The 19010-nt window shown below is 39.7% G+C and overlaps 1 protein-coding gene across 1 annotated transcript in view; it reads right to left on the bottom strand.

Annotated features, from left to right (window-relative positions):
- RPS6KA2 (ribosomal protein S6 kinase A2) overlaps positions 1-19010 on the bottom strand; it is a 142392-nt gene that overhangs the window by 92716 nt on the left and 30666 nt on the right. The window contains exons 2-3 of the mRNA XM_015818361.1: positions 11030-11146; positions 7063-7144 (exon numbers count right to left, since the gene is read on the bottom strand). Of these exons, the coding sequence (XP_015673847.1) occupies positions 7063-7144; positions 11030-11146 (199 nt within the window). The remainder of the gene's footprint in view (positions 1-7062; positions 7145-11029; positions 11147-19010) is intronic.

A 19010-nucleotide genomic window follows, 5' to 3' on the forward strand; every position in this document is an offset into this window, starting at 1 on the left:
GCGGCCTCCCAGCCGCTTGCTTCTTCGCCTGGAGCAGTTGCAAGGGCTTGCATGGTCGGTGGCGGCGGGGAGCGCGTCAGCGGCCCTTGGGGATCATGCAAGCCCTTGCAACTGCTCCAGGCGAAGAAGCAAGCGGCTGGGAGGCCGCGGCGGCGCCTACCTCCTGCGCCCGTCAGCTGGCGACCCCCGGACCTGCGCCCATCAGCTGGAACGTCAGGCAACGCTTTGGCCAGTGCGGAGGGCGAAGGGGAGGCCGCTGTAGCGCCGAACTCCTGCGCCCGTCAGCTGGCGACCCCCGGACCTGCGCCCGTCAGCTGGGAGGTCTGGAGACGGAGCAGGCTGGCGTGGAGGGCGATGGGGAAGCGGTGGCTCGGCGGGCGGGGTCCTGCCTGCGCGCGAATGTCAGGCCCACCCACCCCATCTGTAAAAGAAAAAGTCTTCCGCCCAAGCATAACACAGAGGCTTGAGACACGGAGGCGCGGGACGCAGAGCGGCGCGGTGCGGTGCGGTGGGAGGCGGCAGGACGGGGGGAGGGGTTACCTGCATCCTGCCAGCCGAACTCTGGAAGCCTGCCTGAATACCCGTATTTTTCGGCGTATAAGACGACTGGGCGTATAAGACGACCCCCGACTTTTGAGAAGATTTTCAGGGTTTAGAAAGTCGTCTTATACGCCGGAAAATACGGTAACTGATTGAGACTGTACCCTGACAGAATTGATAAATGGCCCCAATGAGCTAAGTAAATGATTATCAAAGTTGCAGATGATACAGCACTGGAGGAATAGCCAACAACCTAGAAGACTCAAAATGATCTACACAGGCTTAACAGTGAACTGAAATAAACAGAGAGGATGTAATGTCATGAGTCAGCACAGAAAAGATGAAAAGCAAAGGTATAGGAAGGGAAAGACATGACTTGGCAATTATATATATGCAGGGCTTTTTTTCTCGGAGAAAAGGTGGCGGAACTCAAACCTGGCCACGCCCTCATCAAACCCTAGGACCGCCCCTTTAGAGAACAGGAATGCAAGTAAAATTTGGGAGGGGCTATTTCCGGTGTGGGAGGGGCTATTTCCGGTGCGGCCGGCCCGGAAAAAGGTGCCGGAACGCGGTTCCGCCGCGTTCCGGCTGAAAAAAAGCCCTGTATATATGGGAAAGATCTGAATGTCCTAATAGATCACAAATTGAACACGAGACAATAGTGTGCTGCAGCTGCTAAAAAGCAAATTTTATTTTGAGTTGTATTTGTTAAACAGGATTCAATCAGGGGAATAATTGTCTCACTCTCTAATGCCTTGGTCAGGCTTCATTTGAAATACTGTGTCCAGTTTGAGGTATACAAAAAGTAACAACAAACTGGAGTAAAGTCAGCTACCAAGATGGTACAAGATCTGGAAACCAAATCCTATGAGGAATGGTTAGAGAATCTGGATATGTTTAGCCTGCAGAAAAAACTGAGGGAAGATATGACAGCAATGTTCCATTAGCTGAAGGGTTGTTACCCAGAAAGAGTGGAATTATTCCTTATTGTCCAGAGGATGGCTTTCAAACAGAAACTATACCAAGTAGGGGATTGGCCTTTGAGGTTATTTCCAACTTTGTAATTCTATGACGCCTCAAGAAACATACCTTTTTGATATATGCAGGAATTTTACAAAAAACATTTGTCCTGATTTTTTTTACTAGAGTATATCTATAGTGCTAGCGCAAATTACTACTGGACAGACTCAAAGAAATGTTCTGTAAGTGTAATTCTAGTACACATTCATTAATGCAAGTAACTAACTGAAAGTGATTATAATTGAAAGTTTTATGTGGGAACTAATCTGTAAGAAGCCACTGTCAAAAATCAAATTTCAGGAAGAAAGTCAAATTGAACTAGGAGCTGATTAAATCTAAAAAGCAGAGAGACAACATCTTTTATCTCAGTGTTTAAATTGTAGATGCTTCATCATTGGATGTTTTTAAGAAAAGACTGGACAGCCACCTATCTGAAATGGTACAGGGTCTCCTGCTTGAGCAGGGAGTTGGACTAGAAGACCTCCAAGGTCCCTTCCAGCTCTATTCTGATTGGAACATTAAGGCCACTGTGGAGCCCCATTGGAACAAATCTGCTTGCAGCTGTCTTCCTTAATATCTTCTAGGATTCATGTCCCATTTGACTTTATGGCTTTATGTCTGACAAAGCCACCAGACTGGTGAATGTGAAAGCTTCAAATATGATATTGGCTAAAACAGATTGGACTCTTCCTAATTTTATTCTTGTCTACAATTTCATTATCTAAGTTCTGGCAATATCTTCCCAGATTCCCAGTCTAGACTCCTAAATTCAAACCCTAAATTTAAAAGGATCTCAAAGTATTCTTCTGGCTGTCCTGGTATTCGCAGACAATTGTTTTTCAATAAGGAGATGGAGACTTCATGTGTTTACAGAACTCTCCTCAGCCCAGGAAAAGTGACAGTTATGGAACAATGAAAAGTATCTCATCCACATTCTGAACAAATCATTTCTAATGTGACAGCTAACACTATGTGAAAAACTATAGAGCTGGTTTAAATACAGTGATCATCTTATGCTCTTAGGACCATAACTCCATCATTGTTAATCCCGGAGAAAACTTGTGCTGGTGAATCTTATATGTAATAGCAACTTCTGCTATTTGCTTATATTTTATACATGCCACCAAAGTACACCATTATACTCCTGCATCCTAAACCAATTTCATTAATACGATAAATGTTTCTGATTATTAAAACCAGGAAGACATTCATGCAGATTTAGCAAATAGTAAATATTTCTTGCTTTACGTGCTTTGTGGTAGGAAAGGATAAAACATGTGAACTGACTCAGTGACCTTTTTCTGAACCCCAGCTATTAATCAGAATATAATAGGAAACAGAAAAGCAGCTTATTTTCTGTAAGAGGAACATTATCTTTGTTTTTCAGAGGCACTTACAGTATTTGCAGCAGACATAGCACCCCCCCTCCCCCGTTTTCTCCCCTCTCTATTTAATTTCCCCCCATCAGGGCCAATCTATGTGGGTTTCTTTGGCAATCCAGCTTTGCCGTTATAATATGCAAGAATATCTTCAGGAAGAGAATGAGGAGAAAATGTGCAATGCTCTTTCAGCTAATCCAAAAAAATGGTCTTTTTCTTCCATTTTTCAGCAGGTCTCCTCTAACTTGTGACCTATCCTAATGCAATTTAGGGCTGGTTCAGAGGATTCTGACATTTACTGAAGACTTCATGCCTATCAATATAAGCCCCCTACGCATTATGTTCTGCCTCTGCTTATGTGAGGAATACAAAGCAAAGGTCATAGGTGCAGTCAGCCATATCAGGTAGACCAAATGGCAAATAGAATAGAATAGAGCTGGAAGGGACCTTGGAGGCCTTCTAGTCCAGCCCCCTGCTCAAGCAGGAGAACCTATACCAGGTGTAGGCAACCTTGGCTCTTTTATAATGTAAGGACCCACCCCACTTTGCATCTTAAGAAGACAGAACTCCTGGAATATTTCTTCCAACAGGCATCTTTATTAAGAGAAAGCTGGATGCAGGCGTTCTAGACAGGACTTGGGTCCAAGCTCTCCCATTCAAGGTTTTAAGGGATCCCCCATTAGCCACACCCCATCTGTGGTTCGGCGGAGAGTGGGGACTACTGGATCAGCAGATGTCCCCGGGGCTGCAGGTTCCACTTCCCCTTCAGTGTCTCTCCCTTTGCGGCTCCAGGAGCTGGGGCGGGCGTAGGGCTCAGGATTCTCCTCTCCTAGGGAGCTGAGAGTTCGCTTCATTAGGTCGATTGCTTTCTCTAGGATCCAGCCCGAGTACGGTGCCCAGCTCCCTTCCTCTTTACTTGCGTGCAGGGATTTCTCCATCTCCTGCTTCCATTCTGGTTGTTTGGGCCCCCGTCTCAGAGTCACCTTTCTTGATTTCTTTCCCCACTCGCCTTTCTTTCCAACGTCCATTGACCACCGAGATTTGTGGTCCCGTGTCTCCACCACCTCTTCTCCTGAGGATTCTGACCTCTCAGATCCCGACAGCTGGCAGGGTTTCAGCCGGGGCAGCGGCTCCCTTTCCGGGGAGTTTTCTCCCTTCCTTGCTCCACTGTCTGACATGGTAATTTTTGCAAAGTCCCCCGGCAAGGGTCTTCCTTCCAGGTGGACTAATTTTGCAAGAGAGCCAAGGTTGCCTACCCCTGACCTATACAATCCAATTCTACTTCATTGTAAAGCTACATTAACAGAACCCTGCATGTCTGAAAGCCTAATTCTCCCACTGTCACCTTTTCAACCCAAGAACTTAGGGAGGATCCTTCTGAGCCTCTTGCCCCACCCACCATGCTGTCACTTATCTGACTATTCCCTAGGCAGCATCTCTTTGTCCCGCCTCTTAAGATCCTTCAAACATACTATAACAGATGCTGGCCATTTCTGCAGTTTCTTTCAAAGTATGGTGATTTATAATAACTGATAGTAAAGAATAATAGTCAGATCTTTGAGCAGTAAAAATAAAACTGTAGCTGGTTTTGCAAACAAATCTGCAGCTTCAAAAAACAGAACCTAGATTGGAAGACAATACACTTTGCAAGTCTTGTAACACATTCCTAGCATATATATCCAGAGATGTTCCACTTACTTCTAGGAGATTTATTTATTCGGATAGGAGTACTATCTGAAACATTCCACTGCAATCACAGAACAATAATGGGAGTGGGGAAATTGGCAGATGGGGTGTGTTTTCTGAACTGCACTGAAGTTGTTTTTTTTAAAAAAATATACGTGTGTAAGCTTCAGTGATTTGTAAAAAATAATTCAAAAACTATTACAAATATCAAACAATGCTTAAATCATAAATAAAAATTATAAAGAGGATCATTAAAATAGCTCATGTCTCTAAAGTCAACTTCCATATCTAAAAATCTGAAATGGGATAGAATAGTTTTAGCGTAAGAAAAGGTAGCAAGGCATTTTGTGGTGAAGTGGAATCACAGCAGAAGCAGAAAAAAACAGTATTCTTAGAAATGTAAAGCTTGATGTACCACTTATGAGTATTCTAGTGTAATATTGACGTTAGTCCAAGCTCTTATTTCTCACATTTTATGGATTTGACACTGGCCCAATTGCATCCATTAGGCAAAGGATTGTGTGATTGAAATAGCGTATAAATCAACACACTAAATAGGAGAGTGCAAGAACATCTTATATCGCCCATTCTCTTCTCTGAAAGATTTCTAAAGTGCATTATTTTTCATCAAACTGAATGAGAACCCATCAAAAATAGGGCAGAATTTCTCTGCTTTATATTAGCTCATAATGTTCCTGGTAGAAAGCTATCTAGCTTCTTCTTGAATATATTTATAACAAAGAAAGTTTTCTAAGTTTCACTACCGAATTACTTTTACTTGGAGGGTTTCTTTTTTCTGATTTGCAACTGCCTTTATTTTTACTTACTTATGCAATAAATAATCCAATAAATATTGCTTCCCATTTGTCAAGGAAGTCTAGGCAGCAAACAAATAAAAATAGAATTTAATTAAAACAATAACTGACTAAAGTTGCATTAAGGCTCAATGTAAACATAAGAACCATTTGACACATACATTCGTGTTGGAGTTCCCATGTCAACTTCCCAAATCCCAGTATCTGGGGGGGGAGCCACATTTCATGGCCTTGCATGAGGTCAAAAGAGCAGGAGCTGTCCATATTTAGTGGGGAGCCTGTTCTATAGGGTAAGCAGCATAACAAAGAAGGCATGCTTCCAGGAACCCACCATTGTTTTATAGATGGCACCTGGATTATGTTCACTCTGCCAGATCTGAAACTATCAATCAGTCAGAAACCACAAGACCACTCACAAGCAACTGGTTCCATGCCATGTAGGGTTTTAAAAGTGTCAACCAACACCTTGAGTGCAGTTCATGTAGGAGCAGTGTTACAAGGGTATACCTGCTGCACCTGCCGATTCATTCTGGACTAAAAGAAGCATCCACGTGTATGAATGACTGCAAGCAGTGCCTCTCAATCTAGAAATGGCTGCAATTGGAGCACAAGATGTATTTGTATGAAATTTCTTCTCTAGGATCCTACATTCCTATGTTGCCCTAAACACCCTGCAGCATTAACTCACTCTTCCTTATTTTTCAAAGACAAATCAAGAAAGATCAAGTTCCATTTCCCTCGGTTGTATATAAAAGGAGCTGGATTTTAGGCTAATTTCCTTTTTATCCATAGCTACCTTTGTTGGGTCAGAATATAAGAGCCAAACATAATACTCAGAGCAATTCTTTGTTGTGAGACTGATATACATACATACAACCTGATATATATACATACATACATACAACAAAATCACTTGTCTACCTTGTTTCCCCGAAAATAAGCCATACCCCCAAAATAAGCCCTAGTTTGGAGGCAAGGTGCACGCCTAAAAATCAAGCTAGGGCAGGGTGGGGGATGGAGCTACCCCATGCACCCTGCACCCCCTCACTATTGCAGCCAGGCCTTCCATGCCCTAACACCTGCCTATCTTTTCGGCCCACTTCTGCGGCCGCTCACCACCACTTGCACATGTGCGTTGTCCCTGGTCTCCATTTTGCCTCCAGAGGCCTTTAGGAAATGCCTCGACAGCTGAGAATGGAGCTCTGGATTGATGTGCATGGCATCCCCAGTCTCCATTTTGCTGTCAGAGGCCTTCAGGAAAGGCCTCTGCAGCTGGGAACTGAGCTCTGGATTGATGCGCGCAGCGCCGCCCTGGAGATTGCACGCATCAATGCGGAGCTCCATTCTCAGCTGCAGAGGGATTTCCTGTAGGCCCCTGACAGTGAAATGGAGGCCGGGCGCGATGTGCACAAGTGGCAGTGAGCGGCTGCAGAAGAAGTGGGGTGGATGGGGCTGTCGGTGCTGCTGCCGCAAGGTGAGACTGTGAAAAAGACATCTCCCGAAAATAAGACCTGGTGTCTCTTTTGGAGGCAAAAAAAAAAAAAGATGCTGTCTTATTTTTGGGGAAACATGATATTAATCAAAAGAGTTATTGTACACTGACTCTGTTTTTTTTTTCTTACCTTTTAGAGTTGCTTTCTTAAGTACCTTCATTGCATAGAGCTGCCCAGTATCAGATCCTTTGATTTTTCTCACCAGAAATACCTGTGAGGGGGAAAATCCAAAGGGCACTTTACTGAAGTATGTTTAAAATAATGGTACTTATTGCATTTGTTTAATGTAAAGTGATCCTGCTAGGTATGTAATCAAGTAAGTATGCATTTCCCTATTCTTCAGTATTTATTTAGAAAATCTATGTCAGCCCTATTTCCTTAACAGTTCTTTGTGGCTTATAAAAAAAAATAAATCCACCAGAAAAGTATAATCAAAACAAGAAATACAGAACAAAGATAAAAAGGACTTGATCTCAAAACACCACACCATAGAAACAGTTGCCCTCACAACCCCTGCAAAAATGGCCAAACTCACAACTGACAGCAAGGTTAGAGGAGTGGAATAGAAGAAAGCTTCATAGGAAATTTAAATGTAAGATGTGTAAGATATATAAATTATGATGGACACTAGAAGTGGGCTTAGAAGACAAACACAGAGCATATGTCAGATTTTGGGAGCTACCGGTAGTAACAATTTTAAAGACTAATGCATTATCAGTAGAAGCTCAGGGACTAATACTCAGAAAATAAATAAGGGTTAATTGAAAACCCAAAGTTTTACCCAAGCGTTCTTTAATATAAACAGGTTTCTATATCAGTTTTGTGCTTCAGATATATACATTTGCCCACACAGATAGTGAAATAAGGATTTTAGTGGTGAAAGGAAATCAAAGGAGAAAAGGTTTATTTATTGATATTTCGTATTTCTTAACTGCTCATCTCCCTCAGAGGGCAGCTCTGGGTGATAAGATCCTGATTTTTCTCCAAGAAATGGTTTTTATATGCTGAATAGTAGAACAAAGAGCTCCAAGTGAAAAACAGGATACAAAATATTCCTTAGTCTAATTTTATGGAGTTTGATATTCATTTTTTATTACAAAATGATAGGAACAAAAACAAATGTACTGATTCCCCCTCTCTAAAGTAAAAATGCACATACACCATCTAATATTCAGACCATTGTAAACCCTCAGATCCTAGTTCAGATGTTTGCAACAACAAATACCTGAAAACTGCAAAGTATATCTTCTTGACAAACACGTTTAATATTTTGAAATTAAATATTTCAAAGCAGTTTTAGGGAAAGCCAACCTCTTTCTCAGTAACACATTTCTCTCTAGCAATATCCACTAAAAGAGGCACAGCTGGAACTAACAAAGTTAGCTACATATTATATCACTAAGCACTCTCAGAGAGAAAGGTCTGCATTGGATTACATATTTTTAAAAAATCACCGTTCATAGGAATTTACCTTCCTTGCTTTCAAGCATCTCAGTTAGGAGGAACTCCCTTTCCTTTGCAAGTTTAATTTCCAACCTAACATGCTCAGAAACCCAAATCACTAGGTTTAAGATTGCAACTATATTGCAATAGTTCAGAGCAGTGGTGGTGAACCTATGGCACGCATGGCAGAGGCGGCACTCAGAGCCCTCTCTGTGGGCACGCGTGCCATTGCCCCAGCAGAATTCACCAGAGTAGCGAGCATGTGGCGTTTGGAAGCGACAGGGCAGGAAGTGAGTGAGCAAGCGGCGTTGGCCCCACGGGGATGCCCCAGAGATGGCAAGGGACTGGCCCCGGCCATGCTCATCCAGTCTGCCGTGACTTCAGCCACGCCCACCCAGTGGGCCACACACCCCTGAGGGCACCATAATGCTGATGCAGCCCTGGCACTTTGCGATAAATAAGTGGGTTTTGGGTTGCAGTTTGGGCACTCAGTCTCTAAAAGGTTCGCCATCACTGGTTCAGAGGATAATAAAATATATACTAAGCTGTCAAATAAAGTTCTAGAATAGTTCATTTTCATAGAGAGACTGGTCATCTTATTTTTAATAATTCCTCAAAGGTTGTTCAATTTTTAAAATACCAATAACTGATTTTTAAAGGTATTCAACCTTTAAGATTATCTAGGAATTCTTCACAAGTTAAAATATCTGCATTTTTTTAAATAAGCAACAAACCTTTTAAAAGTGAATTATATTATGTTCATGAGTGGGAGAAGAAGAATGGGAGAAAAAAATCAATACACGTCATTTGATTTTACATAGTTTTGCCTATCTATAACTAGAAAGAATAGCTCTAGAAAGAATAGCTATAAATGTAACTTTATATTTAAAAAGATATAGTCAGTTGTCAGCTGTTCCCTGTAATATTGCATTTGATTGTACTCCTCTCAAACTACGTGTGTCAAACATTAAATAATGTTTAAGAAGATATGAAAATAAATATCAAACCTATAAAAAATACAACAAATGAAAACTAATACAAAACATTATTATCTGCTCATTCCTATCAAAAGCTATCAACTGCAAAATAATTTCATATAATTCCATTAGCTGAAAAACTGGTTGCCTTGAATGCAGATATATTTAAATATATATTAGCTTGGTAAATGTGGAACACTGAAATATTGAAAAGTTTTATGGATTCAGGCTAGATGAAGAGTACTTTCTCAATTTCCCTTCAAAAGAGTGATAGATTTAGCTACAAATGGCAGATTTCAGGAGTCATGCTTTCCTTCCAATTTTGTAGGTTGCATCTAATATAAAACAAATCTTAGCCAAAAATGGCTCCTATGCTTTATCTTCCATACTTCCCTATTTCAAATTATTATATTCCCTGAAAATGTTCTTTGAGGAATCAAAGTTCTCCCCAACAACTGAGCTAAACTGAAGGTGGGGAAAACTGTGGCATCTGGGGTGCCTTTATTTTGGTTCATATAATCCAATGGCCCTCTCAATTCCTGGCAAATAGATGGGGAAGAAATGGAGGTAGTGACAGATTTTATTTTCCTGGGCTCCAAGATCACCTCAGATGGGGACTGCAGCCAAGAAATTAAAAGACGCTTGCTCCTGGGGAGGAAAGCTATGGCAAATCTAGACAGCATACTAAAAAGCAGAGACATCACTCTGCCAACAAAAGTGCGTATAGTCAAGGCCATGGTTTTCCCAGTTGCAATGTATGGATGTGAAAGTTGGACCATAAGAAAGGCTGAGCGACAAAGAATTGAGGCCTTTGAACTATGATGCTGGAGAAGACTCCAGCGAGTCCCCTGGACTGCAAGGCGATCAAACCAGTCAGTCCTAGAGGAGATCAACCCTGACTGCTCTTTAGAAGGCCAGATCCTGAAGTTGAAACTCAAATACTTTGGCCACCTAATGAGAAGGAAAGAGTCATTGGAGAAGGGCCTAATGCTGGGAAAGATTGAGGGCAATAGAAGAATGGGACGACAGAGAATGAGGTGGCTGGATGGAGTCACTGAAGCAGTAGGCGTGAACTTAAATGGACTCCAGAAGATGGTAGAGGACAGGAAGATCTGGAGGAACGTTGTCCATGGGGTCGCGATGGGTCGGACACGACTTCGCAATCCAATGGCAAAGTAAAGCTATTGTTCTAAAACTGAGGGTCTGAGTCAAGGTAGAATAATAGAAGGTACCAGAAGACCTGGAAGTTTTTTCACTCTCCATAGCTTTAAAGGCCCTATCCTTGAGTAAATATTAGGCTGATCCTTGAAAAAGAAGCATGGCTGTTTCTATGTTTATGGCAACATGAAGGAGGATAAAGAAAACTAGGTACAGAGGAAGAGATGAGGAGTCAGAAGAGGGGAGAAAAAGAAAGCTGAAGATGTGACCCTATATGTGAGTTAGGTGATGCATCTCACACTAATGAAGAAGTGGTTCCTATGTCTGAAATGAGTGAATGAATATGTACTCTGTGTATGGTATGGTGGTCTGATTATCTGGATATTATGAATACAAGAAGGCTTCACAACAGCATCAACTTTCAGTATTCCAACCTAAACGCAATGCATTCTGGGAACTGATCCACCAACTTTGAAGACGCCAGAGTGGAGAAAGCTAAATTACACGTAAAACATTACCTTTCCATAGGAGCCTTGTCCCAGTACTTTCAGGAGCTCAAATTGAGAGGGATCTGCTTTTTCGAAACCTTCTTTGACATGGTGACTGATGTCTATCTCCTTTACGATGCTTTCTTCCTGTGAATGAAAAAAACAAACCAAAGCATAGTTTATAGCCTGGATAAAACTAATTATGTCACTTAATTCCAACTGCTATTCTTTTATTCAATTTTTACTTCAAGACTAAGAATTATACTCCTGTGAAGCTATTAGTTCCATCCATCTTTGTGCACAAATATTTTCATTTCATGTGTTAAACATATTGAATTTGATTGTCATTTACTTTCATCTGTGAAATATGTCGATTTATTACTGAATTAAAAGAAAAGTAAACCTGTAAATCAAAACACAGCAGTCAGTTCATAAAGCTGCTAGGGTGAATAAGCTATTCTATCACAAATCTTGGATTTTTTTCAAGGTAGAGGAAATCAAAGGATAGATATTACTGTCATCAGATTTAGGGGTTAATTAGTAGGGGCACCCTAGAAGCAATCATTTTGGAAGATAAAAAAAACCCAAATTTGACTAATTTTCAGTTAATAACTGCAGAATATTTAGTTGCCTTGATCAGCCACACAATAAGGGGCAATCATTACTATTGATATGTCATATTTTAAAGTTGGCCCATCAAGGACCCAGAATCCTTACACTCTAATTGTAGGGACCGGTCTGTTAAATCTAGTAGGCTGAATTACAGCTAATAAGGACTATAGAACTCCCTCCAGTTAGTTTAGAAGAATTCTTTACAAAGTTTAGATACAGATGTCCCCAGTTCACAGTGGGGTTAGAAAGAACTTTTCACCCCAGTGCTAACTCAGCATTGTAAGCAACCCTACATTTCATGTCAGCTGTAACATCTGGCTGAACTTCTTCCTTTATGCCATCTTTAGAACTCTTAATGTATCTGTTTTATATATTCCAACTGGATCCAATATAGGTCAAGAGATGTCTAATATCTTGCATTATAAAATTGAATATATATGATACTTTAATCCTTGCTTTTTATAAAAGGGTCTAAAATGAAGATAAATTGCTTTTCATTAGGAGCATGTAAAGCTATAAATTCTTTCAGTTAGTACAAGGATCATTGTCACCAAAAGCCAGAACGACATTATCCTTACATAAACAAAGAAAACAGATTTTCCTCAGGAAAAAAGCTGAACAATATCTAATGGTGTATTCCTTAATGTACAATACTGAATAATACCTGCCAGCTTTAGATCTTATTAAGTTTTTTTGTTCTAGGTAAAGTGTTGTTATTGTTGTAGGCACATAATTTAAATTGACTGATTAAATGATGCAGATTGTCCTCTATGAAGATATGACTGAAATCACTGCTAGCCTAGTCACCTTGCAGATCTGGAAAAGGTGAAGAATATCTTTGCCTACCCCTGGCCTAGGGCAACAAGGTGTCTTGGATTAGCTTTTATAGTCACTTTATATAAATAAACAATTTCTGGAGAGTTGTTTTTTTTTTTAAAAAAACAACCCCAGGATATAATAAAATTCATTTACAAAGGACAGAGCTGAACCTACATTATTGCTGAATTCTTCTTTGTTATAATCCTGTCTCCAGATATGTACTCAAACTCTTTACTGTTATTCTTGAGATTGGCAAAGCAACTAGAAAAACAGATATAGACTAAATCACAAGGTTTTAAACCAAAGTTTGTTGAATAGCCCATAGGAACCTGGTTTGCATACTACTGTTAAACTACAGTCCACATATTATGTTCAGGCAAAAACAAACATACATTACATGGATCTTTCTCACTCTTCTTAATTAATATTTTTTTCTTTTTTAAAAGTATGTTTAGTTTCTTTACATTTACATCACTAATATGCCAGGTTTTTCTTCACTGTTCAACCATTTTTTTCTGTTGATATTGTAGGGTGTTTTTAATATTTTACTCTTACAAATAAAATACAAAACCAAAAAGGACCAAGTCATATTACGGCTGGGTATAATGTTTGAATCTGATCCAAGACTGCCTAGATTGGTTTCAGGATATAAAGGAAGTGACAGAAGCAACATACTGAAATCTTTGAAATACTCTGAATATGTGATCTGTTTTAGATCTGCTTGATTGTTTTAAGTCCTGTTTGTATCCAGGCTGAGCAAAGATCATATTTTTATGCAGTGCTAGAACAATAATCCACTCAGGTTCTAAAAACCTGCTTTGATTACAATTTACTCCTACTAACTTACTGAAGGCAATTTTTCTTAACCAAATGTTTTCAATTCTATGGAACTATCCCTCTCATTATCTCTAGCCAAGGCAAATATACCAAATAAAAATTATGAAAATAAATGTTCAGATGTGCTGAGGATGACGGGAATTAAAATCTAATATATTTCTGGGTTTCTAAACAGAAGAAAAGGTTTAAAATAAATTTCCATGTTTTTTTTTTTGTTCTGATCAAACAGGATACTGCCTTGTGTAGGATATGTAGCAAAAGCTTTTGAATATCTTCTGATTAGTAGGGAGAGAAAATGGGGAAATGCAGGAGCAGGAGGAGCCTAGAATCAGTGAGGTCACAAGTTCAATGGACAAAAATCTACATTTAAGGCCAGAGGGGTCTAAATTAATGGCTACTAGCTTCAACTGGGCAATTAAAGCCCTGCATCTTTTTAATGTATGATCCTTCTGGTCTTTTGTAGGACATTATACACTTGGATGTTTCCTCAGACACGGGCTGCAAAGTTAAATTATTGTTGGTGGATTTGTCTGTGATCTGAATTAAAATGGGGCTGTTTTGGAGTCTGGGCAAATGTTATTACCAAATCTATTTTCTTCTCACTTTATTCGATATTCCTTTTTACCTGTAGCTTTTTTTTTTTTGTCAATTTAAATTAATCTCACCAGTTAGCAAGAGGTGCGTGTCTTGACTTGACTAATTTGGATGTTGTTGTTACTTAAATCAAGGAATAAAATCTCTTGGGATTATACTTTAACTGAATAGTTTTACTTCCTTCTGTGATGAAAGACTATTTTATTTTGCCTTTGAATAAAGGCTTGAATAAATGTTATCTGGCCATTTCTTTAAGAAGGTAAACATGGAGCTCAGAGTTGGAAAAAGAAAAAGAAAGGCAGCTGGTGGCTGGCCAGAGTTGAAAGCAAGAAAGGAGGAGATAATACTATAATTAAAACAAAGAAAAGAAACCCGCAGCCCCTTTTGACATTCTATAATTAAGCATAACTTTGGTTGTTGTATCTCTTTAAGGAGAAACAACTTATGTCATTTTACACCGGTTTCATAAAACAAAAGGTTTGATTGTTCATTTTTAACTTATCCTCTGAGTAAATAGGGGAGTAACATAATAACACTCCCATCTCAAATCCAAATTCTACAATACCAGGAAAAAGAACAGGCCTGACCAATGAAGCAAGACAAGCCAGTTATCAGTTCCCCAACAAAAGGTCTGTAATAAATTAGGTCATCTCCATTTATCAGAACTCCACCATAGCTGGTCCTATGACCAAATAAAAAAAGGAGGAAATTTGGGTGTGGGGCTAGTAATCTATCTCTACTGGCCAGTCTCCCTTTTTTCTTTTCACTTTTATGGTGGGCAGTAGAAAGAAATGTCACACACCAAAAGTGTCTAGGACAGGGGTCTTCAAACTTGGCCCTTTTATGACTTGTGGACTTCAACTCCCAGAATTCCTCAGCCACCCTGGCTGAGGAATTCTGGGAGTTGAAGTCCACAAGTCATAAAAGGGCCAAGTTTGAAGACCCCTGGTCTAGGAGGAAATAAGAAACCAGTAAATAACTGCAGCTGCACTCAGTGCTTTGATTCAGAAAGCAACTAACATGTTGCTCAGATATATTTAAAAGTGGAAAAGAGATGTCTATCCATATTATAGGTAGTCCTCAACTTACAACCATTTGTTTAGTGTCCATTCAAGGTTACAACGGCACTGAAAAAAAGACTTAAGACCGTTGCAGCACACCCCCCCATGGTCATGTGATAAAATCTGGATGCTTGGCAACTAGTTCATATTTAAGATGGCTGCGGTGTTCCGGGGTCATGTGATCACTTTTTAAAACCTTCTGACAAGCAAAGTCAATGGGGAAGCCAGAATTATACTCGTGTGAAGCTGTTAGTTCCATCCATCTTTGTGCACAAATATTTTCATTTCATGTGCTACTAACTTAACAACTGCAGTCATTCACTTAACAATTGTGGCAAGAAGGGTCGTAAAATGGACAAAACTCACTTAAATGTTTTGCTTAGCAGCAGAAACATTGCACTCAATTGTGGTTGTAAAATTAAGGACTACATACTGCTACCATCTGTTAAGCTTACAAATGGGCTTACCAAGGTACTGTACGCTACAAGAGACATCAGAAATGAAGGAGAAGGATAATCAATACTTCATCCAGCATCATTTCATCCTTGATGTTGGGCCTGGCTTTATCATGGATGGATTTACATGTCATGGTAAGTGGCTTAGGCTGACTAATTCATGTACCACCAACTTACAATTGTCTCATATAAATGGCCTTCCTGTGATGAAATGAGTCATCCAAACCTAAACTCTCCATTATTTTTGATAAGCATTCCCTGGAATATGAAACCAAAGTTAACTATTAGTTTGAACTTAGCATGCTAGATGAACCCCAAAAGATTACGGTTTAATGAACACATGGTATTAAAAAAAAAATAATACATCGCCTAATGTGGTACCTGAACCAAATCATTGGTCTGCATTTCCTAAACTCCAATAAGTTGAAGAATATTCCATGATAAGTGTTTTCTGAATCAGATCTCTTTTTTTTATCTCCTCTTCACATGCCAGAAGAGAGATTGAGAAGACAATGAGGAGGAGTTCACTGAAGCAATACTATTCTACCAAAATGGGCATCAATTCCTCCAAGCAGCAGCTGGAAAAAATGTCAACTGTGACAGAAGACAATGGGAAGGTGCAAATCTGCCTCTTCCAGAAACTGTTTCAGCAGAGAGATTGTGACCTGAATTCCAGTGGCTCAGAATCATTAATAGCATCAGAGACCACCAGAAAAACAGCTTCAGCTGTTGCCAAATGTATACAGAATGAGACAGATTTGCAAATGCAAAAAGTAGGATTCCATTAATAATTAGTGCACAGGAAGCTCAGAGCTAGTGCTTTGGAGGCTGAGGTCTAACTATTCAAGATAGTTTCAAGATACTTATGTAACCCACTTTATATAGCTGTTCTTTGTAGATCCATTTAGCTTCTTGCCTTATATAATAATTTCGTCAGTGCAGAGACACTTATTTTATAACTTCCTATCACAAACTGTACCATCTTGTACAATGACAACTCAACTTTTTTTGATATATCGCTCAAAAAGACAGGTTACAGAAAAACTGTGACACTGGATTTCAGGGGGAAAAAACTTAGTAGTATTATCTTGTCCGAAAGATTATATCTTTCTCTCCCCTATCTGCTCTGCCTTAAAAGTTCAAAGTTACGTTACTAAAAAGAGAAGTGTTTCATACATTTTGAAAGTAATAGCTTAAGGCAGTGGTTCTCAACCTGTGGGTCGGGACCCCATTTGGGGTTGATCGACCATTTCATGGGGGTCGCCAAGCAAGGCTGTCCGTCATTTTTTTTGTCCGCCATTTTCCCCCTTTTCCGGCGGGTGCCTTACCTCCCTTGGGCTGGGCCAGCTGGTGGTCGGCCTGCTCCGTCTCTGCCGCTTGCCAGCTATGCCTCGGCCGGCGCAGGGGGCGGAACCACGCATGCGCGGCGCTCCCGGGCAGGGAAAGTCCTCGACTTACGACCGGTTGGGTAGTCCTCGACTTACGACCGGTTTAGTCCTCGACTTACGACCGGTTGGGGTTGCGGCATTAAAAAGGTTGAGAACCACTGGCTTAAGGAGTTTAATTTGGCAATTCAAGCAGTGAAACTATTATATTCAGTTGCAATCTTATACCTGGAAGTAAAATTTACTGGACTCAGTAGAATTTTCTCCTGAGTAAACAGAGGTAGTCCTTGACATGACCACAATTGGGATCAGAATTTCCATTGCTAAGCAAGGCAGTCATTAAGTGAATCATAGAAGCTTGAAAGTTAGCTACAAAGGAAATGGGGGCACTCATGAACAGATAAGGTCAAGAATCAGTGAATCATAAATGAATGCAGATGGAGCACCAAAGGGAATAGTGAGTATGAAAGAAGTAGGTTGAGATGATTTGACCATATTGAACGAGGACAGAATCATAACATGAATATATGAGGAAGTTGAATGAGTCAAGGGGAAAGGAAGAGTCATGGTTGTACAAATTTAGACAGAATTGATGAAATCTCAAAAAGAGGAGTGTGGTGTATGTGACAATGCATAGTTGTGCTGAAAGCAAGGATGATTTTCAGGTTTAGAATAGTATAAAGAGGAATAATTGATATAAGCTAGATTTAGCCAGATTTCCTTGGGTTTTGTTTTCTGGGTTTTGCTGTTTGCTCATGTTTTTATTTTTTTAGTTTATTATGGTCTAGCAATGAAATTTCTCATCGTGTCAGCAGTAAATCATCCTTTAGTTTCAGGATAACTTAAACAAAACTGAACAAAGAGGTTCTGAAAAAAGAGCTGCTCTTTAAGGAAGAACAGAGAGATACAGCAAAGGAATATAACATCTGGGAATGCTTCCAGATGCCCATATCTTTATCCAAAGTCTACTAACATCAAGGAAAACACAATCAGGCTAGTATTTTAATTTCTGTATTTACATTACCATCCTGACCCATGTAAGCTTAGTGGGTTAAAAAAAAAAGCTGGAATATTTGTTGGTAAAAATGATGGATCAATGAATGTTCTTGCAGCCTTCCAAGTCCACCAATCAATTCTGTGCCTTTGACACCCATTTGTTCTTTTACAGATTATTCTTTTGTTGAAGAACAAAAGGCAGTGAATGAATCAGTGTATGGAGGTGGCGGAAGCAAGGATGATTTGCAAGGACAGAAAGATATGGAAAAGCCTAATGCATAAACTGAAGTAGCTACTGCATATTCCTCTTTCTTTGACTGATCACAAATTGAGGTAAGTAAAAATAATACACATTATGGTTTAAACAGCCTTCATTCTAACATATGACCATTAAACTCATGGTTTTCCTGAAAGTCCATTAAGTCCAAAAACTAAAATCATTGCAGCTCTTTGTCTGTGCTCTTAACCGCTAAGTTAAATTATTTCTAATTCCTCCTTTGTCCACATTATGTCCACCAATGTAAATGTGTACTGTATATATAAGCTAGTGAACATAACTGCTGTTTCTGTTTGTCAGAAATAAAATATAATATCTTTAAAGCATTCCATTCTGTGAAATTTGCTGCTCCAGACTTTTTTTTAACCTTACAAAATTCTGAATTGCAGCCAGGTTGGATAAATTCAGGGATATTTTTCAGCTACTTATAAATTACGGATTTCTTTTGGATTTCTTCAAAGATTTGTAAAAATAATAAATTAAGTAAATGAATTAAAATAAATATAATTCCTTCTGCAGGCAGAAGTGATAGAATGGGCAGAGACACCAACTGCTGTGACTGTGATCTCTTCATACATCAGAGGGAGCATCTCAATGGAAATGAAACAGCAAAGCACCCAGTAAATATAATTATTCTCTGTCATGGATACAGCTGAAATAATTACAAAGAGAAGTAAGCCCCAGTTGCTGTTGCAGCATTATTTACCTAAAAGCAATGAGATGTATTAATTATGGGTAAACATGGCAGGACTGGGACACCAGAAAGTTGTTCCTCTTTCCCAGTTGCGCATAAAATCTAACTAAAGAATTTTTACTGTATCTGTATCTAGATGTAACACTAACGCCAGCACAAATCCAGATACAATGAAATGTTCCATGATGCTGGTCTCTCATTCTAAATGTCTTCATGTTACAATCACCTTGCTGAAATGGCCAGAATAAACTGACTTAAATCAACATCCATTTCCATTCAGA

Source organism: Protobothrops mucrosquamatus, unplaced genomic scaffold (genome assembly GCF_001527695.2).
Source record: "Protobothrops mucrosquamatus isolate PMUCROS unplaced genomic scaffold, P.Mucros_1.0 scaffold_135, whole genome shotgun sequence".
Taxonomy (NCBI): Eukaryota; Metazoa; Chordata; class Lepidosauria; order Squamata; family Viperidae; genus Protobothrops; species Protobothrops mucrosquamatus.